Genomic DNA, 26,734 nt, shown 5'->3' with positions numbered 1-26,734 from the left:
AACAGCTGAACCAATTCCCCACAAAGTTGGATAGGCAAAGCATAAGTTGGATAGGCAAAGCATTGTCTTTAGTTGAAATGAAAGCAGAGTAACCTGCACTTTCCAACACAGCCTGGTCACCAATCTGTGATTCCAACATAGCCCAGCCACCATTCCATGATTCCAACACAGCCAGCCATCTATCCGTGATTCCACAGTAGTGAGTGCACTGAGAAACTGAGGCACAGAGAAATTAAGTGATTTACCCAAGGTCACACAGCAAACAAGTGACAGACTCAGGGTTAGAACCCAGATCCTTCTGACTCCTAGGCCCATGCTCTGTGGTCTCTGAAATCACAAATCCATCTGACTTGCTAGCCACTGAATAGAATATGCACACGCATTATCTAATCAATCAATCCATGGTATATTTTGAGCACTTACCATGTGCAGAGGACTGTACTAAATCCTTGTGAAAGAACAATAAAAGAGTTGGTAGACACAGTCCCTGCCCACAAGGAGTGTACAGTTTACAGAGGAGCTTATAGTCTTCAAGTCTCCACATATTAAGTAGACTAAGGCAGTTGCTTGGAAGCATCCACTCAGTGGCCAGTGTTGCAGACTCTGACAATGACTGTTCACTCCATCATCTGTCTATTACCTGAACTTAATAAAGGAAGATGATCAATCTACCAATCAATCAATTAATTATATTTATTGAGCACCTACTCTGTGCAGAACACTGTACCAAGTGCTTGGGAGAGTACAGTATAACAGAATGGGTAGACACGTTCCCGCCCACAAGGAGCTTACAGTCTAGATGGCGAGACGGGCATTAATATAAATGAATAAATTACAGGTACGTACATTAATGCTGTGGGGCTGTGGAGTTGAGGGTGGGGTGAATAAAAGGGAGAAAATCCAAGTGCAAGGGTGATACAGAAGGGAGTGGGAGAAGAGGAAATGAAGGCTTAGTCAGGGAAGGCCTCTTGGAGGAGATGTGCTTTTAATAAGGCTTTGAAGGTGGGGAAAGTGATGGTCTCTCTAATGTGAAAGGAGAAAGAGTTTCAGGCCAGAGACAGAACATTGGTTGTGAGGTTGATGACATGATGAGATGATGATGAAATGATGAGAGAGCCAAACAAATCTGTGATTTTGCAAATATCAATCACCAATGGACTTGGCAAAACCAATTTATGGTTTCTCCCTACTAAAAGAAAGAGCATATCAGGAAGAGTAAGGGAGAAAATAAAAGTGTGAAACCATACATGTACATGCAAAAGAAAAGAAACTAAATCTAAGAGAAGCAGCAGGGTCTAGTGGATAAAGCAAGAACCTGGGAGTCAGAAGGACTTGGGTTCTAATCCTGATCCACCACTTGTCTTCTATGTGATCTATGTGACCCTAAGCAAGTCACTTATCTACTCATCTATAAAATGGGGATTTAGACTGTGAGCCCATGTGAGACATGGACTATGCCCAAACTGATTAGCGTATATCCAGCCCAGAATTTAATGCATTGCCTGGCACAGAGTAAACTCTTAAACAGATACCTTAAAAAAAACTAGAGGTTTGAAAAACCATCTTCATCAATTGTCACCTCCAGAAATGTACTCTCAAGAACTAAAGTGATGGATTTTCTTTTTATTTGCTCTTGCCTAGGTTCTATTTTTTAAAAATTAGAGTCAAGTGAACACAAATAGCAGCACTATCACCTGAGGTCTCAGAGATAAACAAGGAGCAGCACGGGCCTGGGAGTCAGAGGACCTGGATTCTAATCTGCAACTTGTATTCTGTAACTTGCTTGCTGTGGGACTTCAAGCAAGTCACTTAACTTCTCTGTGCCTCAGAATGCAATTTCTCTTTCCTACTTAGACTGTGAACTCCATTCATTCATTCAATAGTATTTATTGAGCGCTTACTATGTGCAGAGCACTGTACTAAGCGCTTGGGATGAACAAGTTGGCAACAGATAGAGACAGTCCCTGCCGCTTGACGGGCTTACAGTCTAATCGGGAGAGATGGACAGACAAGAACAATGGCAATAAATAGAGTCAAGGGGAAGAACATCTCGTAAAAACAATGGCAACTAAATAGAATCAAGGCGATGTACATTTCATTAACAAAATAAATAGGGTAATGAAAATATATACAGTTGAGCAGACGAGTACAGTGCTGAGGGGATGGGAAGGGAGAGGGGGAGGAGCAGAGGGAAATGGGGGGAAAAGAGGGTTAAGCTGCGGAGAGGTAAAGCGGGGGTGGCAGAGGGAGTAGAGGGAGAAGAGGAGCTCAGTCTGGGAAGGCCTCTTGGAGGAGGTGAGTTTTAAGTAGGGTTTTGAAGAGGGGAAGAGAATCAGTTTGGCGGAGGTGAGGAGGGAGGGCGTTCCAGGACCGCGGGAGGATGTGGCCCAGGGGTCGACGGCGGGATAGGCGAGACCGAGGGACAGTGAGGAGGTGGGTGGCGGAGGAGCGGAGCGTGCGGGGTGGGTGGTAGAAAGAGAGAAGGGAGGAGAGGTGGGAAGGGGCAAGGTGATGTAGAGCCTTGAAGCCTAGAGTGAGGAGTTTTTGTTTGGAGTGGAGGTTGATAGGCAACCACTGGAGTTGTTTAAGAAGGGGAGTGACATGCCCAGATGGTTTCTGCAGGAAGATGAGCCGGGCAGCGGAGTGAAGAATAGACTGGAGCGGGATGAGAGAGGAGGAAGGGAGGTCAGAGAGAAGGCTGACACAGTAGTCTAGCTGGGATATAACGAGAGCCTGTAGCAGTAAGGTAGCCGTTTGGGTGGAGAGGAAAGGGCGGATCTTGGCGATATTGTAGAGGTGAAACCGGCAGGTCTTGGTAACGGATAGGATGTGTGGGGTGAACGAGAGAGACGAGTCAAGGATGACACCGAGATTGCGGGCCTGAGAGACAGGAAGGATGGTGGTGCCATCGACGGTGATAGAGAAGTCTGGGAGAGGACCGGGTTTGGGAGGGAAGATGAGGAGCTCAGTCTTGCTCATGTTGAGTTTTAGGTGGCGGGCCGACATCCAGGTGGAGACGTCCTGGAGGCAGGAGGAGATGCGAGCCTGAAGGGAGGGGGAGAGGACAGGGGCGGAGATGTAGATCTGCGTGTCATCTGCGTAGAGATGGTAGTCAAAGCCGTGAGAGCGAATGAGTTCACCGAGGGAGTGAGTGTAAATGGAGAACAGAAGAGGGCCAAGAACTGACCCTTGAGGAACTCCAACAGTTAAAGGATGGGAGGGGGAGGAGGCGCCAGTGAAGGAGACCGAGAATGACCGGCCAGAGAGGTAAGAGGAGAACCAGGAGAGGACAGAGTCCGTGAAGCCAAGGTGAGATAAGGTATGGAGAAGGAGGGGATGGTCGACAGTGTCAAAGGCAGCAGAGAGGTCAAGGAGGATTAGAATGGAGTAGGAGCCATTGGATTTGGCAAGAAGGAGGTCATGGGTGACCTTAGAGAGAGCAGTGTCGGTAGAGTGGAGGGGACGGAAGCCAGTTTGGAGGGGGTCCAGGAGAGAATGGGAGTTAAGGAATTCTAAGCATCGATTGTAGACGACTCGTTCTAGGATTTTGGAAAGGAAGGGTAGTAGGGAGATAGGGCGATAACTGGAGGGGGAAGTGGGGTCAAGAGCGGGTTTTTTTAGGATGGGGGAGACGTGGGCATGTTTGAAGGCAGCGGGGAAGGAGCCATTGGAGATTGAGTGGTTAAAAATAGAAGTTAAGGAAGGGAGGAGGGCAGGGGCAATTGTTTTAATAAGGTGAGCGGGAATGGGGTCCGAGGCGCAGGTGGAGAGGGTGGCACTTGCGAGGAGGGAGGAGATCTCCTCTGAGGATACTGCAGGGAAGGATGGGAAAGTAGGGGAGAGGGTTGGTGGGGGGGAGGGGAGAGGCGAAGGGGTGACTTTGGGGAGCTCAGACCTGATTGTGTTGATTTTCGTGGGGAAATAGGTGGCCAGATCATTGGGGGTGAGAGATGGGGGAGGGGGAGGAACAGGGGGCCTAAGGAGAGAGTTAAAGGTCTGGAACAATCAGCGGGGGTGACGGGCATGGGTGTCGATGAGGGAGGAGAAGAGGTTTTGCCTGGCGGAGGAGAGGGCAGAGTTAAGGCAGGAAAGGATAAATTTGAAGTGTATGAGGTCGGCTTGGTGATTGGACTTTTGCCAGCAGCGCTCGGCAGCTCGAGCATAGGAGCGTAGGAGGCGGACAGAGGAGGTGATCCAGGGCTGTGGGTTAGTGGAGCGAGAGCGGCGGAGGAAAAGGGGGGCGAGAGAGTCGAGATGAGTAGAGAGGGTGGAGTTGAGAGCGGAGACCTGATCATCGAGAGTGGGAAGAGAGGACAGGGCTGCAAGGTGAGGAGAGATGCTATTGGAAAGACGGATGGGATCGAGAGAGCGGAGGTTTCTGTGGGGCAGTAGCGAAGATTTGCAGGGGGAGGGAGTGTGAGATATGAGGCAGGTGAGAAGGTTATGGTCAGAGAGAGGGATTTCAGAGTCGGTGAGGGAGGAGATAGTGCAGCGGTAGGAGATGACGAGATCGAGGGTGTGACCGAGTCGGTGAGTGGGCGCGGTATGGTGGAGGAGGAGGTCGGCAGAGTCGAGGAGGGATAGCAGGCGGGCGGCAGAGGAGTCGTCGGGTACATCCATTTGGATGTTGAAGTCTCCAAGGAACAGAGTGGGCAGAGAGAAGGAGAGAAGGAAGGTGAGAAAGGGGTCAAGGTGGTCGAAGAAGTCGGAGGTGGGACCGGGAGGGCGGTAGATGACAGCGACAAGTAACTGGAGCGGGTGGTAGAGGCAAATGATATGGGCTTCGAAGGAGGGGAAGGAGGGGGGGGGGAGGAGGGATAATGTGGAAGTGGCAACGGGGCGAGAGGAGGAAGCCGACGCCTCCTCCCTTACCGGTGAGTCTGGGGGAGTGGGAGAAGGAGAGGCCTCCGCCGGAGAGAGCGGCGGCGGAGACCGTGTCTTCGGGAGAGAGCCACGTTTCCGAAAGGGTGAGGAGGAGGAGAGAGCGGGAGAGGAAAAGATCATGGACGAAAGGTAGCTTACCTGTAATAGAGCGGGGGTTCCAGAGGCCGCACTTGAAAGTAGCTGTGGGTGCAAGGGGGGGGGAAGGGCGGGGGGAGGGGAGGGTTTGGATGGGAAGGAGGTGGCGGGGCCCTGGACGGGGAGAGGGGGATGAGGGGTAGCGGTGGGACAAGAGGACTGGGATGGGGCGTGGGTGGGGAAGAGAGAAGGGGGAGGGGGTGAGGAGGGGGTTTGGTGGGGGGAAGAGTAGGGGGAGGGCGAAGAGGGGTAGCGCTGGTAAAGTGGGGTTCTAGGGCGGCGGGGGGGGGGAGGAGACAGAGGAGAGAGCGGGAAAGAGCTGAGCGAGAGAGGGGAAGGGGAAGGGGAGGATAGGAAGGGGCGGGGGGGGGGGGGGCGGGAGGAGGGACATGGCGAGGCCAGAGAGGTGGGTGGCAGCACTGACAACAATTAACAGTAATAAACGAAATCGGTAATATAGCAACATGATACAATATGATACAATACAGTAGTGCTAATATAGCAACATGATACAGTATGATACAATACAGTCGTGTTAATAAAAGGGCGATGACCAGGGTCGGGGGTAGGCTCGATTAAGGGGTGACCTGATCAAACTCAAAGTCTGACGACAATAAACAATAACAAGCGAAATCGCTAATATAGCAACATGGTACAGTAAGACACACTACAATAGTGTTAATAAGCAGGCGATGTCGATGTAGCACAGGAACTTGTTCTTACCTGATTAACTTGTATCTACCCCAGCACTTAGACCAGTACTTGACACATAGGAAGCACTTAACAAATACAATAAAGTAGAGCTCACCTCCTCAAAGAGGCCTTCCCAGACTGAACTTCCCCATTCCTGTGACTCTGCTCCCTCTGCTCCCTCTCTGCTCCCCCTCTGCTCTCTGCTCCCTCCCCTTTGCTCCCTTCACCTCCCCTCAGCTAAACACCCTTTCCCTCTGTTCCTCCCCCTCTCCCTTCCCCTCCCCTTAGCATTTGTATATATTTTTATTACTCTATTTATTTTGTTAATGAGGTGTACATCCCCTTGATTCTATTTATCGTGATTATGTTGTCTTGTTTTTGTCTGTCTGTCTCTCCCGAGCAGCGTGGCACAGTGGAAAGAGCCCGGGCTTTGGAGTCAGAGGTCATGGGTTCGAATTCCATCTCTGCCACTTGTCAGCTGTGTGACTGTGGGCAAGTCACTTCACTTCTCTGTGCCTCAGTTACCTCATCTGTAAAATGTGGATTAAGACTGTGAGCCCCATGTGGGACAACCTGATTCTCCTGTGTCTACCCCAGCGCTTAGAACAGTGCTCTGCACATAGTAAGTGCTTAACAAATACCAACATTATTATTATTACTGTAAGCCCGTCATTGGGCAGGGATTATCTCTATCTGTTGCCGAATTGTACATTCCAAGTGCTTAGTTCAGTGCTCTGCACATAGTAAGCGCTCAATAAATACTATTGAATGAATGAATAATGAAAGTCTAATTCCTGATATTACAAAATTTCTTTTTATTCAATATATAACCAAGCCCAACTCACACACCTTTTAAAAACAAATATATTCAAGCATTTCTCATCATATATTATCAGGTTTAGAAATATATACTTATATGTGTAATTCCCCTTGATGTTGGAAGATAGTTCTACTGACACAAGAACCTATCTATATAAGTGGGTATGGCTGAAAAGACTGCATTGGGACCAAAATTCCATTCCAGACTGAGCATGGAAAAAGTTCCCCATTACCACATGGTTGTGCTAGTGCCAGGCACTCAACAAGAAGATTTACCCACTAATTGTATCTAGTCCCAGGGAACAAATTGGAGGATGGTGGGGCGGGATGGCCAATGTTTTAACTGGAAGAATCCCCAAATTGAAAGGTGATCAGATGTCTTTCGTTTCCAAGAGATGTTGGAATTTGTGAGCTGCCCAGTCCTTGTGCATTTTTGCCAGGCTCTTCTAGAACCTGCCTCTTGATCTCTTGATCTTCCCAGAGCCTTTGCTCAAGGAGAAAAAACCTCTACTGATTACCACCCACCAGGCAGGGAAAAATGAAATGAAAGGTACAGCATTATAAACAGGGATCTTGTTTAAATCGCAAAGATGCTTCTCTTGCATAGGAAAAAATCATTTGGAGGAATCTAAGAAAATCATGTTCTTTGATTTCAGTTCTCTTTTATTTCTTGAACATTTAGAGGAAAGTTGGGAGCTGATTTTAGGACTTCTACATGCCAATTCTTAGAAGCAGCATGACCTAGTGGAAAGAGCACAAGCCTGGAAGTCAGAGGACCTGGATTCTAATCCAGACTCTTCCAATTGCTTGGTGTGTGATCTTGAGCAAGTCACTTAACTTCTCTGTGCCTCAGTTTCCTCAACTGTAAAATGGTGATTAAATATGAATTTAGTTTGAATATGAAGGAGCCTTCAAACTTTTTTTCTGGAGTGCAAATTCCCGGATCATTTCCAGATGGAGACCAACATTGAAACTGAAGCATAAAGACGTTCTACAGAACAGAATTACATTTTCTGCTTGCTCATGCATGGTTAACAATGATAACAAACAGCAGTAGGGAGCACTAGCATTAGACTTTATATTTGCAAATATAAAGCACCACTAATGAGTCTGCATAAAATTAAACTCAAGAGCATTTACTACTGAGTTATCAGCTCACAGATAAGAATGAATCCAGAAGTGTGTCAGACTTCAAAGAAATTCCTTAAATTCATTCATTCATTTAATCATATTTATTGAGCACTTACTGTATGCAGAGCACTGCACTAAGCACTTGGAAAGTACAATTCAGCAACAAATAGAGAAATCCCTACCCAACAATGGCTTACAGTCTAGAAGGGGGTAGACAGACAACAAAACAAAACAAGTAGACAGGCTTGTATATGTAGAAAAGATTGCAATTTACACTATTTTTTCAGGAAATATGGTTTTTAAGAGGAAGTTGAATTCACAAGCAATAATAATAATAATGGTATCCGTTAAGCACTTATTAGGTGCCAAGCACTGTTCTAAGCACTGGGGTAGATACAAGGTAATCAGTTTTTCCCATGTGGGACTCACAGTCTTAATTCCCATTTTACAGATGCATATTTTACTGATGCACAGAGAAGTTAAGTGGCTTGCCCAAGGTCACACAGGGGAGAAGTGGCAGAGATGGGATTAGAACCTATGCCCTCTGACTCTCAAGCCCATGCTCTTTTCACTTAGCCAAGCTTCCATTACTAAGTCAGATCCATCCTCCGTGACTCCACTAGTATCGATAAAAAATGCTAGGAGAAAGCTTCCCTGGCACTGGTCCTAATATTTGGGAATAGACAATTTGCCAACCCGGACTTTCCCCTCTACATTCTAATTTATTATATACTGCTCATTCATAAACTATAGCTACTAGAACCCATTGATGTTTTAGACTGCGCAGCTTCATTTGGGAACCACCCACCTGGTGAAGAAATTAATCGGTCAATCGATGGTATTTATTAAAACTTTGCTGTGTGCAGAGTAATGTACTAAGGTCTTGAGAGAGAAAGAAGAGAATGGGGAGGTGGACATGTAAGTGTTAGAGTGGTTAAATAGGAAAGCATAGAAATGGATATGTACCGAAGTGCTGTGGGTAACAATCAAAGGATCAGTCAATGGTATTTACTGAGAACTGCTCAGAAGATTGGGAAGCATGGGATAATAAGAGGCAGGTTCAAAAACAGTAACGTGCTGCAAAGTGGCAAAAGCATTAGCATAGTAAAGGACAATCTTAATGGGCAAACAATAATCATAATAACTGTGGTATTTGTTAAGCACTTACTACGTGCAAGTCACTTAACTTCTCTGTGCCACAGTTACTTCATCTGTAAAATGGGAATGAGGATGAATCGAGAAGCAGTGTGGCTCAGTGGAAAGATCCTGGACTTGGGAGTCAGAGGTCATGGGTTCGAATCCCATCTCTGCCACTTGTCAGCTGTGTGACTGTGGGCAAGTCACTTCACTTCTCTGTGCCTCAGTTACCTCATCTGTGAAATGGGATTAAGACTGTGAGTCCCACGTGGGACAACCTGATTCCCCTGTGTCTACCCCAGCACTTAGAACAGTGCTCTGCACATAGTAAGCGCTTAACAAATACCAACATTATTATTATTATTAGGTCATGGGTCGAATTCCGGCTCTGCCACTTGTCAGCTGTGTGACTGTGGGCAAGTCACTTCACTTCTCTGTGCCGCAGTTACCACATCTATAAAATGGGGATTAAAACTGTGAGCCCCACGTGGGACAACCTGATCACGCTGTATCTACCCCAGCCCTTAGAACAGTGCTCTGCACATAGTAAGCACTTAACAAATACCAACATTATTATTATTATGAAGACTGTGAGCGTCACATGGGACAACCTGCTTACCTTGTATCTATCCCAGAGCTTAGAACAGTGTTTGGCATATAGTAAGCACTTAACAAATACCAATGTCATTATTATTATTATTACTAAGCACCAGTGTGGATACAAGCAAAGAGGGTTGGACACAGTCCCTGTCCTACTCACAGTCTCAACTTCCATTTCACAGATGAGGGAACTGAGACCCAAAGAAATGAAGTGACTTGCTCAAAGTTGCATAGCAGACAAGTGGCAGAGCTGGGATTAAAACCCAAGTCCTTCTGTCTCCCAGTCCAATGCCCCATCCACTAAGTCACGCTGCTTCTCTAAAGCAATACAGAAGATATCTTCTGCCCTGCCTCAATCTTGCAGTCCTTCCCGCACACTCAGCTAAGGGCCTCACCACCTTCTTCCAACACTAAAGGGTGGTGCTCTCTGCCCATGGTAGGGTCACTCTTATAGGGAGTGAGGAGTCATATCTTCTCTTTCTGGATATCTCTCTGCACTGTGGGTTCACTAAGAAATCTTACAGTGACTCTGGAACATCAGTCTCTCCATCTCTCCAATTTTGCAGTAAAGTGACACCTGTCCTCCCTTACCCCGAGGCTTAAGGCCATTCACAGAGTTTTCAATCAGACCCAAATGCCTTGAAGTTAGTGAGGTTTAGAAGCTCTGGTCAGTGGCTGATTGGACCTGTCTTAACTGAATTATAAGGCAACAGCAGACCCTGGGCTTGGGAAGCCTTTGTTTGAGACCTGCCATGCTTCCCTGGAGTAACAGGGTGCCAGTTATCCAAGGTGGCATCTCACAGGGCTCAGGGGTAATGGGCCAAAGGGTTCTGACCAAGACTAGATGAACAAATTCAGCAACTGCATTGTCAACTAGCATTTGCAAGTAGAAAAAGACCAAGCACCCCCCAAATCCTCCTGGAATTCCCCAAATGTAGTGTTCAGGAAAGGAGGATGTTTTAGTGATGCAGAACTCTTCATTAGTGGAGCCACAGATTCCAGTTTCCCAATCCTTGTTGAATATTTTCTGAATGTCCACACTGCAGGAGAGGAGAGCTATTTGGCTGCAAACGGCCAACAACAACCCAAGAAAGCAATGTATTTTGGGCTCATTAACTGCTAGTGAAGGATTGGGGAGCTTAACAGGGAAAAGCACAGTGTTGGAGAGGGGAGGATTTTATTCATAATGATTATTCTAGCTTAATATATAGAATGCCAGACTAAATCACTAAATCTGGAGGATTTTTAATGAACTAATGTGACCAACAGGATGACTGGGTTTTGGATTTTTACAGACAGAAACACACTAGGGCTGAACAAGTGCCTGTATGTGCCTCTTATTTGGAAGTCTCTTGACAATAAAATCACTGGTCGGGACTGGAGAAATTCCCACATCTTTTATGTATTTTCCCCTGGGATTCAGCTCTTCACACAATGTGGACAGGCAGGAAATATTAACTGATAGTGACAAAGTCCATATTAATCCCCAGGGGCCTAGTATAACTTGTATACACCAGGCTTAAACCTCTCTTTAGGGCTGGGGAAAATGCATAGTCCAGGCTTGTTGCTTACTTGTTGCTTCCCAGCCATAAGCCACCAACTCACCCTTTCAGCCACAGGGTCGCCCTTCATATACTTTCTTGCCAAATTTGATTTTTTTAAATGGTATTTGTTAAGACTTTAGCACATAATAGCTATGTTCCAGGCCCTGTACTGGTGTAGATACAAGATAATTAGGTTGGACACAGTTCATGTCCCACCTTTGGCTCACAGTCTTAATCCCCATTTTACTGCTGAGGTAACTGAGACACAGAGAAGTTAAGTAACTTCTCTGAGGTCACACAGCAGACAAGTGTCAGAGTTAGAATTAGAACTCAGATCCTACTGACTCCCAGGCTCATGCTCTATCCACTAGGCCATACTGCTTCTTAATTCTCCTATCAGTTCTCTCTTGGCAGAAATGGAAAGAGGAACCGGTCCAGTCACCTACCTGGCTTGGGGACTGGGGACAGGGGCAAGATTCGTACCCTGATCCTAGGTTTGGGTTCTGTAGGGGTAAGTGGAAGCTGGACACTTGGGTAGTCTCCAATTATTGAGAGCCTAAATTACAGCTGTTCTAGTCTGGGTTTGCACCAGGACAGCAGGGGCCAGCCACATGAAACTAGTAGTGGAGTCTTACTTCCATTTCCCAATGGGCCAACTGTAGAAAGTTGTTTCTCCAGGGAACCACAGGGCAGAAGTGCTGTGTCTTCCCCGCTGACCACTCCCTGCCGTCCCATTCCCTAGCTCATCCTTCTCCCTCTCCCTCTAAGGAAATTTGCATGTCCCCCAGCCACAAAGACATCCATGATGAGAGAAGAGACCTTTCTCCTTACCCCAGCCCACCAAGGTGAAGCCCCACAGGTACTTGGTGTCCGAAAAGAAAGCCACAAAGATGAGACTGTGCAGATACAGGCCTTCCACCAGGATCCAATAGTAGTTTGTGGCCAGGAAGTAAATGAACAGTACCACCGCCATCTTGCAGCCCACCTGTGACCAATCACCAGAGAGAGGCACACCATGTCAGAAAGCCAATGGGTTCTCATGCAGAGCAGAGAATCACCCACCAAAGGTGCCAATTTTTAGGACTCTATTGTGCACTTTTGTCCAGGCTAGGGCAAGAAAAGGGAAAGCAGTGCTATGTCTCTAGGGCATTTTACCTCTTCAATCAAATGTGTCCATGCCCCTCAAGGACAAAATGGGGGCCCCATTTCTTTCTGGGAAGTGGAGAGGAAGGAAACCATATTTACAGCATGTAGATTGAGAGCATTGTCAGAGCCAGAGTCAGAGCCAACCTATTCTGTAGAGCCCCAAACCCAAGGCAGAGGTAGAAGAGGTCAATCGATCAACCAAGGGCATTTATTGAATGTTTACTGATGCAGAGCTCTGAATTAAATGCCTGGCAAAATACCAAAGAGTCGTAGACAGGGTCCCAGTCCTTAAGAAGCGTAGTGACATTAATGTAAATTACAGTTAGGGAAAACAATCAAGTATTAGGCTATGTATCTAAGTATGGTAGGACTCGGAGGATAGTGAGCGAGTACCTAAATGCTTAGGGGGTGAGAACTCAAGCACAAGTATAATGCAGTAGGGAGGGAGAATGGGAAAATAGAGATGAGTCAGGGAAGGCTTCCTGGAGAAGTAATTTAAGTAGGGCTTTGAAGATGGGTAACATTTATCCAATGGGTAGGGGGAGTTCCAGTTAGAAGAGAGGACACAAGCAAAGGGTCCAGGGTGAGACATATGAGAACAAGGCATGGTGAGTAGTCCAAGACCACCAAGGCAGTCTCTGACCAGCAAAGGTTTGGAATTCCAGTCCACAACCCCTCCACCCAAACCCAGGGCAGGCAGAGGGAGGCTGTAGAGCACAGAGGTCAAGCCTCAATTCCTAAGGGGAGAGCTAAGGTGTTGGCAAGTTGTTTGTCAACCTTCTTGGGTCAGTGGTCCAGTGCTCTGCAGAGGCAGACAGCAGGTAATGGGGAGGAGGTACGATGAGCAGGTGGGCAGGGTAGCAGTGGTAAAGAGCAAACAGTGGAGATGACCTGGGCAGCAGACTAGCTCTTTCTGCCTGCCAATGCTACTTACGTAATGAAATGGGTCCTGGGAAAGCCCCACTGCTGAACTCTGCAGATCGTTCATAAGCAAAGACTCTCCCTCTTTCACACCAATGTAAGCGTGCACCACTTGATCTTTGAGAAAGATGCTTGCAGCTCTTAGCATAAATGAGACGAACAGGTGCATGTGAATGTAGTTCCTGGTGCAGTGAAGCCTCCTGGAGAGGGACATAGAAGAAGAATGTGGAGAGTTAGGGGGACAGTGTAAGAAGAGAGCAACTGATAGGGGAGAATCAGAACTGAATAGGGCAGTCTGGATCGGGACTCCAAAGGTTGAGGGCACCCATCAATGGAGCCGAGATGTCTTGGGCTTTGGGGAATTGTGTCAACCAGATCTGATACACCTCTGCTAGATATGAGAAAGCTTACTCCACCTAGGAAAGCTTTGAAGGAGCCAGAAGAAGGCTGACTTAGAAAAATACAAACTCAAATTCAGCCCTTACATATTCTGATCTTACAATTTGTTCCCACCCTTCAGGCAGGCTCACATGTACCTGGGGCATGGCCTGTGGCAAAGGAAATTCTCACAAGAACCAATGGTCCTTAGTTACCCAGTCTAGACACCTGGGGTCCTCAGCAATGAAACTAGAGTAGGAGGGCAGACCAAAAGAGAAATAAATTTGTTCTATCTTTACCACCCTGCCCCTTTGGAGGTGGGGAAACTCCGGTCAGCTAAGAGTTTCGGGTAAATGGGATAAAGTTTCACTGAAATGCCCTGGCAATGGACGAGCATCCCAGTGTCTAGTGAAGCAGTTAAATTTGAAAGTAGGCTCAATGTTTCACACCAACGTTGGGGTGTGCTCCTTCCATTCATTTGGGTGAAACAAGAACTTCTTCTCATCTCACTTCTGCAAAGGCCCCTACTAGTTGGACATCTTGAGTCTGGCTTCCTGAAACAAGAAAAACAATCTAGAATTTCATTCAATAGTATTTATTGAGCACTTACTATATGCAGAGCACTGTACTAAGTACTTTGAATGTACAATTCGGCAACAGATAGAGACAATCCCTGCCCAATGATGGGCTCACAGTCTAATCGATATTATGATACCCACTGGGAAGCAGTGTGCCTTAGTAGATATGGTACGGGTCTTGGAGTCAGAAGAACATGGGTTCTGATCCTAGCTCTACCTACTTATCTGCTGAGTGATCTTGGGCAAGTCACTTCACTTCTTTGTGCCTCAGTTACTTCATCTGTAAAATGGGGATTAAGACTGTGAATCCCATGTGGGACAGGGACTGTGTCCAAACTGATTACCTTATATCTACCCCAGCATTTAGAACAGTGCCTGGCACACAGTAAGCACTTAAAAATATTAAAATTATTATTATTATCATTATTATTATTATTATGAATTCCTAGTATGCCTAGATCTGTCCTTGCCCTTCTTGTGATTCTGGGGAAAAGTTCAGCACTTTGGCCTCCACACCCATTTCCAGGAGTGAAATAAGCCATTGATGGTCCTTGTCAGGGCTTACTAAACTCTTAGCAGATCGGACAGTCAAAATAAATGACTTCAGGGGGGCTCTAAAAGCTCCAGCAACTTATGACACATATATTACGGTTTGGAAAATAGGTATGGATTTTTCCAGGTCCTAAGGTCCAGGAAGACCACAAAGCCTTGTTTTGACTGGATGTACATAACACATGGGAAAGAAATGTGTTCAACAGCACAGAAATGCCCTCCCATCCAACCCAGGCCCCCAAATGTCAGCTGCTCACCGGAAATAGCCGATGATGAAAATGGCCACCGCTAAAGAACTGAAGGAGATGGAATATCCAATTGTGTACATGATGGACAGCCGTTCTAAGAACTCCCTCTGGAAGGGAACAAACAGAAAATATCAGTTACCTCTTGATGCTGGAGGGGGGAGAGTAGGAGCTTTGGGCTGGGATTTGTCCCTTCAATCTGCTGGATTCCAGTGAAAGTGTTCAGAATGGAAACCCACTGTGTCCGCCCCATCCCACACTTGCAGAGACTGCCAGATCTAGTACTGTCATGCTTGTTGTTTGCAGAGCTGATTGTCATTTTGGACTTATACTCTTCATCCCATGAAGCTTCTGATGGAAAAGAGCTGCTCCTTTATTGCAGTGATCTGGTTGCTCCTGCTGAATCACCCTATTGTCTGAGGTCATACCTTACTGATTCTTTAAAACATTTCTTCTTTCCTACTTGCTTTTGGTTGTTCCAGTTAACCACACTATGCAGCCGCTGCTTGGGTGTCATACTGCCATCCATCCTCTGCATATGTTGCACCCAGCAGAGCTGTATTGAAGTCAGCATAGCTTCAACAACAACAGTCTAACATTTTTGCAGGACTTTGCTATATGTGATCATGTCTTTCTACTAGATGTTGAGAATGATCTTCAAGAGATAATAAAGTAGGCAGTTGGAGGTGCTATGTGAGAAAATTAGATCTTCTGACTACATAGTAATTGGACAGAATTTCAGGTTTGATGACCTTCAGTTTGGTTGGAAGCAAGTTGCCCAACTCTAACTGCCAATGTCCCTTTAATGTCTTGTTTTCTACATCTTTATTTTTCATTGTCTCTTTTAGAGAGTGTGGTACCTTGGTAGCAGAATTCAGTGATGGCCTGCAGCATTAAGTTGTCATGTGAGATATGTGCCTCAGTAAATCTTATGGGCATTTCTGTTCATTGTAATCTTTGATTTTAGCTTTGGTCTTTTCACTTTTTATTTAGTAGAAAGCCTGTAGTTTTTCAAGAAATTAGTCCAGTGTTCTGCACACAGTAAGTGCCTAGTGGGTAGAGCATGGGGCTGGGAGTCAGAAGAACCTGGGTTCTAATCCTGGCTCCACCACTTGTCTGCTATGTGACCTTGGGTGAGTCACTTCACTGCTCTGTGCCTCAGTTACTTCATCTGTAAAATGGGGATTAAGACTAAGAGCCCTATGAAGGACATGAACTGTGTCCAACCTGATTATCTTGTGCTTACCTCAGTGCTTAGAACAATGCCTGACACATAGTAAGTGATTAACAACTACCATAAATACGATTGATTGATCAATTGATTGTCACAGAGCTGTGTAAGTCTGCTTTATTGTTCTCTTCCAAGTTCATACTCTGCATATAGTAAGTGCTCAAGAAATATTGATTGATAGTATATTTGATTCCCTTTTGGTTCTAGTCTGTTGTCTTGCTTAAGGAGGCAATCTGAGATATGCAAGCTGGAGTCCAAATACTCTTCCAATCCATTGGAAAACTTTTCCAGCTCAAAAGGCCAAGAGTATCTTCCAAAGTCTTCCAAAGTTCAGAAATTTCTTTATGTAGGTGACTGAGCCCTGGAGGCATGCACACAAAGCAAATGTGTGGTACTGAAAAGCACTATGGACTGTCAATAACTCCGAAGAAAATGGAAGCTGGGTACCAGCCTACACTCAGGAAGTTTTACACTTAACCAAGGATTTTCACTGACAACCCAGAACTTAGAGCTGTCACCACATTTTGCTACTTAGATAGCAAGCAGTCCAATGATGCACAGATATATATGGAGCTAAAAAACAAGAATCAAAAAGCCTTCCACAGGCTGCAAACCAGAGTGAGGTAACAATGGGACTTCAAACTCCACATCAAGTTGTAGGTCTGTAAGGCTGCTGTGTCCCCCATCTTTTTTCTAGGACTGTGAAATTTAGACTTTTTCTTTATCATAGTAGGCTACGTAGCTCATATTTTTAGCATTTTAAAAATCATATTTTTAAGCACTTTCTGTGTACAGAGCACTGTACTAAGTAATTGTGAGGGTACAATATAACAACATAACAGAAACATTTCCTGCCCATGAGTATACAGTCTGAAGGGGGAGGCAGACATTAAAATAAGTAAGTAAGTAAATAAACAAATAAATAAATAAATAACAGATTAGTACATAAATGCTAGACTCTCAGGGTCACACCTGGAGAGTTTCCAATACTATACTAGTCTCGACTATGGGAGGGAGAATCAAGCACCACTCCTAGCTTGGGCAGTGACTAGCAAGTGGAAGGCAATCTGCTACAAGTCAAGACTCCCCTCTGCTGGGCAGTGGTGGCCTGGGAGAGAGTCAAGGGCAAGAGACTCAAGTTTACTGAGCGGAAGGAGGCAGTGGTAAACCTCGTCCATATTTTTACCAGGAAAACTCTATGGTTACACTACCAGAACAAGTGCAGATGGAGGTGGAGCGTTCTGGGAGAGATGTGTCAATGGTGTTGCTATGGGTTGGAGGTGGCTCAGCAGCATAAAATGAGACAAAACATAAATGTTGTGGAACTGGGGGTGGTGAATATAGGGAACAAGTCAGGAGATGCAGAAGGGAGTGGAAGAAAAGGAAAAGAGGGCTTAGTCACCCAAACCCTGTCCTCTTCCTGACTTTTCCATCACTGTAGATGGCACCACCATCCTTCCCATCTCACAAGCCTGTAACTTTGGCATTATCCATGACTTCTCTCTCTCATTCAATGCACATATTCAATCCTTCACCAAATCCTGTCAGTTCCACCTTCTCAACACTGCTAAAATCTGCCCTTTCCTCTCCATCCAAACTGCTACCACATTAATACACTCATACCTGCCTGATGCAACATCCTTGCTGACCTCCCAACCTCCTCTCTCTCCCCACTCCAGTCCATACTTCACGCTGTTGCCCAGATCATCTTTCTACAAAAAAGTTCAGGATTGTCACCCCCTTCCTCAAAAATCTCCAGTGGTTATCTATTCATCTCTATGTATCAAACAAAAACTCCTCACCATTGAATTTAAAACACTCCAGCACCTTGCCCCCTCCTACCTTACCTTTCTTCTCTCCTTCTACAGTTTAGCCCACACACTTTGCTCCTCTGGTGCTAACCTTCTTACTGTGCCTCGATCTCACCTGTCTTGCCGCTGACCTCTAGCCCCCATCCTGCCTCTGGCCTGGAACGCTCTCTCTTCTCAAATCCGACAATTACAGTCCCCCCTTTGTGAAGACATGTCTCCTCCAAGAGGTCTTCCCAGACTAAGCCCCACTTTTCCACATCCCCCACTCCCTTCTGCATAGCCCTAACTTGCTCCCTTTGCTCTCCCCCCAGTTCCCAGCCCCACAGCACTCATGTATATGTCTGTAATTTTATTTATTTGTATTGTTATCTGTCTCCCCTCTGCTGCCCCCCACAGACTGTGACCTTGTTGTGGACAGGGATTGTCACTGTTTATTGTTGCATTGTTCTTTCCCAAGTGCTTAGTACTGTGTCCTGCACACATAAATACCAACATTATTATAAGTCCTTAATAAATACAATTGATTGAATGAATGAAGGAAGGCCTCTTGGAGGAAATGTGCCTTCAATAAGGTTTTGAAGTTGGGAAGAGTACCTGTCTGTTGGACATGAAGAGGGAAGGCATTCCAGGCCAAAGGCAGGAGGTAGGCAGCAAGATAGATGAGACCAAGGTACAGTGAGTAGGTTAGCAAAGGAAGAGTGTGTGGGCTGGGTTGTAGTAGAAGACTAGGGAGGTAAGCTAGAAGGGGGCAAGGTGAATGAGTCCCTTACCCCATTAATACACACCCCCGAAGTCATATTAATCCAGAAGTCAGTGTTATTTATTGTCCACTCGTATATAGATCACTGGACTAAGTCTCAAGAGAGTACAACAGAGCAAAGAGTCATGATCCTTGCCCTCAGAGAGCTTACAATCTGGTGGTGGAGGCAGATACTGTAAGCTTCTTGGGAGGCAGAAATTAGCCTATCACCTCTGCGATATTTTACTCTCTCAAGCCCTTAGTATCGTGCTCTGTACACAGCAGCATGGCCTAGTGGATAGAGCCCAGGCTTGAGAGTCAGAAGGACCTGGGTTGTAATCCTTGCTCTTCGACTTGTTTGCTATGTGACCTTGGGCAAGTCACTTAACTTCTCTGTGCCTCAGTTACCTCATCTGTAAAATGGGGATTCAATACCCATTCTCCCTCCTCCTGAGCCCCAGTTGGGACAGGAACTGTGTCTGACCTATTTATCTTGTACCCTCCTCAGTGCTTAGAACAGTGCTTGACATATAGTAAGCACTTGACAAATGCCAATATTATTATTAGTAATAAATACCATTGATTGATTTTTCTCCCACTCTAAACTGTAAGCTCCTTGTGGGCAGGGAAAGTAGTTACCAACTCTTATATTGCACTCTCCCAAGCACTTATGACAGTGTTATGCACATAGTAAGTGCTCAATAAATACATTTGATTAATTAGTTGAATGATTGATAAATTACTGGTAGGAGGGAACCACAGATTCCCCATCCACAAACGGCTTTCAATCTAATAGTAGGAGCCAAAAGAAAAACCAGGCCCCAACAGGTAGTAGAGCAAAAATGTCAGGATGAAATATTGGAATAAACCCATGTAAATAATTGGGTTTACAATTACTTGAATTACCTGAATGATGTACAGTTCTTTTCCAGCACTGTGCCTTTGCATTCAGTAGTTTCCCAATAAATGGGATTGATTGAATGATTGATTGTTAAGCATTTTAGATGGCTCTCTTTATGTTCCTTGTCCTGGTCAAAGGATACATTTCAGTAAGGACCAAGGAGGACCACCAGGGGATTCACACAACTCCTTGCTGCATTCTTGCATTTATAACCCACGATTCCTTGTCTGGTCTTCATTTCTCCCTCTGCTTGAAGCTTCTTCCCTGAAATTCACTTGACTTCTGATTGCTTACACCTCAGCCTGACCTTCCTTCTTCTGCTGCCTCCTAACCATCCACTGCTATGCCAAAATGCTAGAACTTTTACTTTGCTAGTCTCTTTAAAGTATTTCCCCAGCCCACCTTGCCCTCAGTGTTCCCATTTCTGCTTGCTACAGAGGAGTTGTCATCCATACTCCTCACATGTCCACACATGAAGATGTGATGTGACATGCTTTCCTTTGATGTTTGTAATCTGTGTTCCAGGTCCTCGTGGTTTGAACCCCTGCCTTGTCTGTTGCTGTTAAACACTGTACATAAGTGACATGGGCGAAACAGTTCTCCGAGTCAGATGGCTTTGGTCCAAGTCTCTCAGTCATAAGTACACTGCAAGGTTGGATATTACAATTGTCCTGTACACCTTCTCTTTGGGCTGACTCCTGATGCCATGCAGCACCCAGTCTGTCTTTTCATCTTTGTAGGGACTTCCTAGTTTTCCTAGTTTTTCATGTCTCTTCAAGGAGTAGTGTAGCCTAGAGAAAGGAATCTGGGCCTGGGAGTTGGAGAACTTAAGATGTAATCTTCACTCTGTCACTTGCCTGCTGTGCAAACTTGGGCAAGTTCCTTCACTTTTCTGTGCCTCTGTTTCCTCATCTGAAAATGGGGATTCAATATCTGGTCTCCTTCCTACTTAGACTGTGATCCCCATATGGGTCAGAGAATGTGTTCAACCTAATTTTCTTGTATCTACCCCAGAGCTCGGAACACAGCATGTATTTAACAAATACCAAAACTACTATTCTAGCATCACTGTGTCCTACACAAGTCACAGAGTACGGTGATGACATTCACTTAGTTGCTCTTGTTCACTGGTGGATGAATGCAGAATTTTCCAGGTCACACTGGTATAGCTTAGGGAATAGAGGAGGTTGGAGGTTCTCTGGCTTCTCTCATATCTAGAGAAATTCAAGTTTTGTGGAAAATAAGGCTGAAGCAAAGCACCCTAAGCAGGTCAGACTCTGAGGATGCAATGCATTGTACTTCTCATTATACCAGCAAGTCCTTAGCATCCCATAGAGAATTTAATGGTGATGAGTTGGAGCCACAGTTGTCAGCAAAGTTATGGTCACAATGAAGATTAAGCAGGTAAAATTAATTCCCTATGAAATAGTGAAAACCTGATGATCCAGTGACAGAGAAAAATCACGAGATCACAGACACAGCCTTTGCTAAATAGGCCACGTTGCTAGCCATGGCCAAGGAAAACCACGTTGGCTCCAAACTGCATATTATGGTCAAGCGAATTGTCTTCAGAAAACAGGACTTTGTGAAAGAAATTTGTATACAGCCGTCCAATTTAAAAATGATACTACTGATGGCAAAGTCCTGTGAGTGTGAGAAAACTGTACACTGTAAGCTCCTTATGAGTAGGGATCAATCATCTTTATCAACTCTATCAAAATGTACTTTCTCAAGCACTTAGAACAGTGTTCTCCACACACTAAACTCTCAGTAAAAGCCACTGATTGATTGATTGAGTGGGGGACTAACAGCCTTACCCTCATGGATGGCACAGTAAGACTACATCCCTGCAACGATATGGAGTTTGTCCTATATGGGAGTAGCCTTTGTTTTCAAGCCTGCCCCTTGGTATTCAGCTCTTTCCAAAGTCTTTGCTCTAGGAGAGCCATTTCACTCCCATTTTCTACCTTCTGGGCTACCCTGTCTGTTGTGGTGATTGTGTTGCATTGTTTAACATCATGTTTCATTGTGTCTTTAAATCATTTAGTCTACCCTACCAGTTTGCTTGGGTCCCTTTTATTTCTCCAGGCAGTGGTTACAAGGCACACTCCACACGCCATTTGCCTCAAAAAGAAGGATGAGTCAAGTCCAGAGCTTAGCTTGCACCCCCCAGCCCCATGACTAGGTGATTTGGGGGCTCATGAGTTTGAGGATCCTTCCAAGAGTATTATATGCCATCATCCCTTGGCTTAGGAGGAAGGCAGAAGCATCCCGGCTTCCAGAAACATTTAGAAAATTGGAAACTGCTGTTTCTGAGCTGGGGTTTGGGGACTGGGGAGGGCTAGGGTTAGACTGAATGATTGGAAGTTAGTTTTTTTTCTATGTGTTTTTTCTCTCCCAAATTGTAGTTTTCTTGAGGCAGGGCTATGTTCAAGCAGAAAGTTCAGTAGGAAACATAAGACAGCTGAATCCGAATAATCAATTAATATAATATCCCTCTATTATCTACTCTCCTCACATATCTGGCCCGTGTTGATGCAAGCATTCCTTCCATGCTGTTGAACTGATTTTTGTCCAGAGCCTTGCTGCCTTCTGATGATGAATTCAGCCCATAGATGAGGTGGGTAAAGTTGTTCAAGAACCTGGATAAAGATTCTGTAGCACATCCCGGGTCGGAGCGAAGGTTGGATGCCTCAACAACAGCTTTATATGCCTGCATCTTATTATGAAGCTTAAGGTCTTACTGTTGCCATCACACTCTGACAATCAGTCAAAAGCCAAGCTGGTTGTTTTAATTATTTTTTTTATCTCTTTTAGCTACTGGTGCACTGTTGAATGGTGAACTACAAGATAGAAGAGGAGACAACAATAGCATTTGGTTCTGAGTTGCTGATGGAAATCTTTGGTTGTACGTAGGGTTGTTTGCTACCTCACTTGGGAGAAGCAGCTTGGCTTAGTGGCAAGAGCATGAGCTTGGGAGTCAGAGGGCATGGGTTCTAATCCTGGCTCCACCATTTGTCTGCTGCGTGACCTTGGGGAAGTCGCTTCACTTCTCTGTGCCACAGTTACCTCATCTGTAAAATAGGGTTTAAGACTGTGAGCCCATGTGGGACAGGGACTGTGTCCATCCTGAAGACCTTGTAACTATCCCAGTACCTAGTGAGTGCTTAAAGGATATCATAATTATTATTAGTTCAAAGTGCTGTACTAACTCTGCAAAGATATTTGATTTCAACCGCATGTGTTCTTGTCTGGTTAGCTCCAGGGCAAAGCTGTCTGAATATAGGAGTTACTGAATGGCTGTTTCAAAGACTTTTGATATTGCTCTTAGCCTGCAGGGCTGGGAGAGTTTCCCAGTGGATTAGAAGTGTACTTTGGCTCCAGCTTCCAGATCTATGTGGAAGATAGGATTGGTGATTTTAAGCTGATGTTTGACACATTCACTGAGCAGAAGTAGAACTTTGCTATTTGCTTTCCATTCTCATGGGGTCCAAGGACTTTATTCCATGTTACAACATCACTGCTCACCCACGCACTGAAATCCCCCATGCAGATCAGACTGCCAGATTTGGGATTCAAAATGACAGGCCTATCCACATCCCTGCAGAATTTTTCTTTCTCTCTGTTGCTATTTGTTATTGCTGGGCTAGTGATGGTAGCCCAGGTTTTTTTATGCTATTTGCTAAGCGTTTCCTATGTGTCATGCATTATACAAGCACTGGAGTAGATAAGATACGGGGTAATCAAGCTGGACACTGTCCTCTCCCACATAGGGCTCATGATCTTAATTTTACAGATGAAGTAACTGAGGCACAGAGTAGTTAGGTGACTTAACTAATATCACGCAGCAGACAGCTTTTGTTTCAGAGGAAGGTGTAAAATCATTGATCTGGACAGAGCTGGACCAGCTGAACATATAACATGCGACTGAGCCCTGACTACGGTGGGATCATACAAAGATTGTCTTCCATTGTGCCATCAGTCTTACTGCTTGCTATGTCTGAGCTGCTTTCAAATTTGCCTCTTTGCTTCAGGATTCTCTCAAAGATTCCCTTCCAAAAGAGCAGAATGCCAGTTGTCTTCCACTTCTGAGAAGTTTTTTTTTCGATCTGAGGCTTCACATTCTTGCATCTTTAAAGATTTCCTCCATCCCTATTGTTTTCAATGGCCCTTTTCCAGGTTACCATAAAACAACTGTTTGGGTAGCCAAGGGTAATACATTCCCCTTACATGTTCCACCCAGCTAAACTGTGTGGAGTTGAACATAACTTTTTTGGAGAGAAGACTAATTTCATTCGAGGTCCCCTTGTTTGTGATTTTACTAACTGGGGTTGAGTTTGGGCTGTTAAGTGACTCTCATGGAACTGCTAAAGGAGGCAATGAGTGGAATCTGTTGGGGAATTCAAATCTTACAGATATGGAGATTGTTGGAGAGGCTGTATCTGGGTGGGCTTATATTTTGTTTCAACCAAATAAATATGCTGCTGCTACACTATATATGCAAAAGGATGTGGTGATCCTCTTGATTAGATATTCTATTTTATCATCATCATCACCAGTGGTATTTATTGACTGCTTATGGTGTGCAGAGCATTATACTAAGCAGTTGGGAGAGTTCAGTACAAGAGTCGGTAGACACATTCCCTACCCACAATGACCTTACACTCTAGAGGGAAAAAATATGGAATTCTTCATGAATTGGCATGTTGTCCTTGCACAGGGGACAGGCTAATCTTCTCTGTATCATTCCAATTTTAGTATCTGTGCTGCTGAAAACAGCATAATTCAACTTCTTTTTCTATTTTTGGATCATTGGCCATTGTACTGCCTAGGTAAGAGAATTCTGTTGGCTTGGTTGTTCCCTGTTCTAGGATGCTACATCTCTTAGATTTTCTTCAGATTATTGCCAGTCCATAGCACCTTACTCATTCAGGAAAGTACTTAAAGATTATTAGTATCTCTTCTGGGAATTATAGCTCAAGGATGCAATCTTAAACCTGTTATTGGGCAGGGATTTTCTCTATCTGTTGTCAAATTGTACATTCCAAGCGCTTAGTACAGTGCTCTGTACATAGTAACCCTTTTCCCTCTGCTCCCTCTCTGCCCCCACTTCACCTCCCCTCAGCTAAGTCCCCTTTCCCCCTTACCCTCTGCTCCTCCCCCCTCTTCCTTCCCCTCCCCTCAGCACTGTGCTCATTTGTATATATTATTTATTACCCTATTTATTTTGTTAATGAGGTGTCCATCCCCTTGATTCTATTTATCGTGATTAAGTTGTTTTTGTCTGTCTGTCTCCCCCGATTAGACTGTGAGCCCATCAATGGGCAGGGATTGTCTCTATCTGTTGCCAAATTGTACATTCCAAGCGCTTAGTACAGTGCTCTGCACAGAGTAAGTGCTTAATAAATACTATTGAATCTTGTACATAGAACGATTCTTGAATTATTGCTTCTAGAACTGTGAAAGATGTTTCTAGTTGGATATTGTTGTGGAAGAGCTCCCTTTGGATCAGAAGAGTATTCTAACACCTGGACCCAGGTTCTTTGTTGAATCTTCTAGCATGGATGTGCATAATAAATAGAATAATCCTACTCCCTCCTACGAAGATTGTAGGCCTTATATGGGACAGGGACTGTGTCCAAACTGATTAATTTATATCTTTCCCAGTGCTTAGAACAGTGCTTGACATATAGTAATAGACATACAGTTTAATTATTATTAATAGACTTGCATCTCCTCCACTTCTGGCTTTGCCCCACTGGCAATGGGCAATGGATTAGATGGTACCCCCATTCTGACATTCATCACAAAGCAGCTTCAGAACTTTAATAAACTTCTCAAGATTACCACATTTACTAAACCATTTCCAAAACCTGGATCTCCATCTCCTGAAAAGATGGAGTCCACTGTTCTTGCAGAGTTTATATAAACTGAATAGCGATCATCAGTACTGCTACCTTCACTTCTGTATTCAACATGCTGCAATGTTGGCTGTACCTTGCTATGGTCTGAAGGCACACTGTGATTCTGCGAGCCTGCAGTCATTGGAATTCTTTGGCATCCCATCCAGAAGGACTCTGGCTACGATCTTACCAGCCATGGAGAGTATAGTTAAGTGCCATGATAATTTCCTCAGGAGCTGATGGTCTTCTGAAGCTGCAAAATGTCCATTTCTTGGATGACGGGGCTGGTGGGATGCAGAAGGAGCAGAAACAGGACCATGCTGCTCAGAATTCTCCAGGCCTAGGAAATACCTTAAAACCAAAATCCATCTTTTCTCCTTTCTACATCTCACTTGTTTCTTAGTACTAAGCCTAGAAGAGTCTTCAAAGAAACTGGATGCATATCATAGAGTTCAAAGGACCAGAACTAAGCAATCTATGTTCTCTAGGACCCCAAATCACTACAAAGACACTACCTTTTTGGTGCTGATTTCCGGCTGGACTAAGTGAAGGCAGTCTGAATAATTGGCCCAGGTTTTATTTAAACCTGGTATAAAATCCCATGATCCATTTGGAGTGCAGTGCCTAAATGCAAGTCCTGTGAAGATAAGAAGGAAGACATTATGTGGGAGCAGTTCTCTTCAGATTGACTGCAAGATGAATGCAACTCTACTTTCCGTTCTTTCCATGGGAGGTGTTTGAGGCAGTCTCTCTTTGGTAATGATGGTTTGGTCTCAGCCATCAACTGAGGCCCTGCCCAAAGGAATTGATTATAGTGATCATGGTTTGCATAGTGCAGTGAAGTCCTAGTAATTGGAATGCAATGAGCTACCAGGCGACTAGAGTGCTGAATATTACAGATTGCACATGGCAAATTTCTTATGGGCAAGACCTATTTTTTCCTGCTTTAGCTGTTTGTAGCTGTGCTATAGTACCATGACCCAGAAGGGAGTTACCTCAGGAGCTGCTGCAGTCTGTAACCACCCATATTGGTCAGCTATTTTTTCTTTTTTTTTTAAGATTACCCCTGTCCATCTCCCAGTAACCCTTAGGTATGTCTTTGATCAGAAACTTTCAATGCTAATGGCATAGCCATCATGGGCAGATCTGGCTCTCCTTCTTATAAGAGCAGTTCTCTCTCCATTGGAACTAGAATAGGACTTGGGGGACATATATCATATCAAAGGAAGCATTTTAGGGGGGAACACATCCAGTGCCAAAGAAGGTATTTCAGGAGTGTGATATTTTGTGGTACTACACAGCTCCTCACCCAATTGGGAGAACCCCAAAGATCATTGTTGGGAGTAGGGGTGTGAGCTTTTGAACACTCGGATTTCCCCAGTGCCC

The 26,734-nt window shown here is 45.0% G+C and overlaps 1 protein-coding gene and 1 non-coding gene across 2 annotated transcripts in view; both read right to left on the bottom strand.

Moving 5' to 3' along the window:
- The window catches only part of PTH2R (parathyroid hormone 2 receptor), a 103,086-nt gene that overhangs the window by 18,457 nt on the left and 57,895 nt on the right, over nucleotides 1-26,734 (bottom strand). The window contains exons 6-9 of the mRNA XM_039912544.1: nucleotides 25,864-25,985; nucleotides 14,776-14,873; nucleotides 13,024-13,210; nucleotides 11,775-11,928 (exon numbers count right to left, since the gene is read on the bottom strand). Coding sequence (XP_039768478.1) covers nucleotides 11,775-11,928; nucleotides 13,024-13,210; nucleotides 14,776-14,873; nucleotides 25,864-25,985 — 561 coding nt within the window. The remainder of the gene's footprint in view (nucleotides 1-11,774; nucleotides 11,929-13,023; nucleotides 13,211-14,775; nucleotides 14,874-25,863; nucleotides 25,986-26,734) is intronic.
- On the bottom strand, nucleotides 24,121-24,224 carry LOC114813442. The gene has a single exon (XR_003761162.1). It is a non-coding gene; the product is annotated as a U6 spliceosomal RNA (small nuclear RNA).

Source organism: Ornithorhynchus anatinus, chromosome 7, assembly GCF_004115215.2.
Source record: "Ornithorhynchus anatinus isolate Pmale09 chromosome 7, mOrnAna1.pri.v4, whole genome shotgun sequence".
NCBI lineage: Eukaryota > Metazoa > Chordata > Mammalia > Monotremata > Ornithorhynchidae > Ornithorhynchus > Ornithorhynchus anatinus.
The sequence above is the reverse complement of the archived record's forward strand: the minus strand, read 5'-3'. Positions and strand labels throughout refer to the sequence as shown.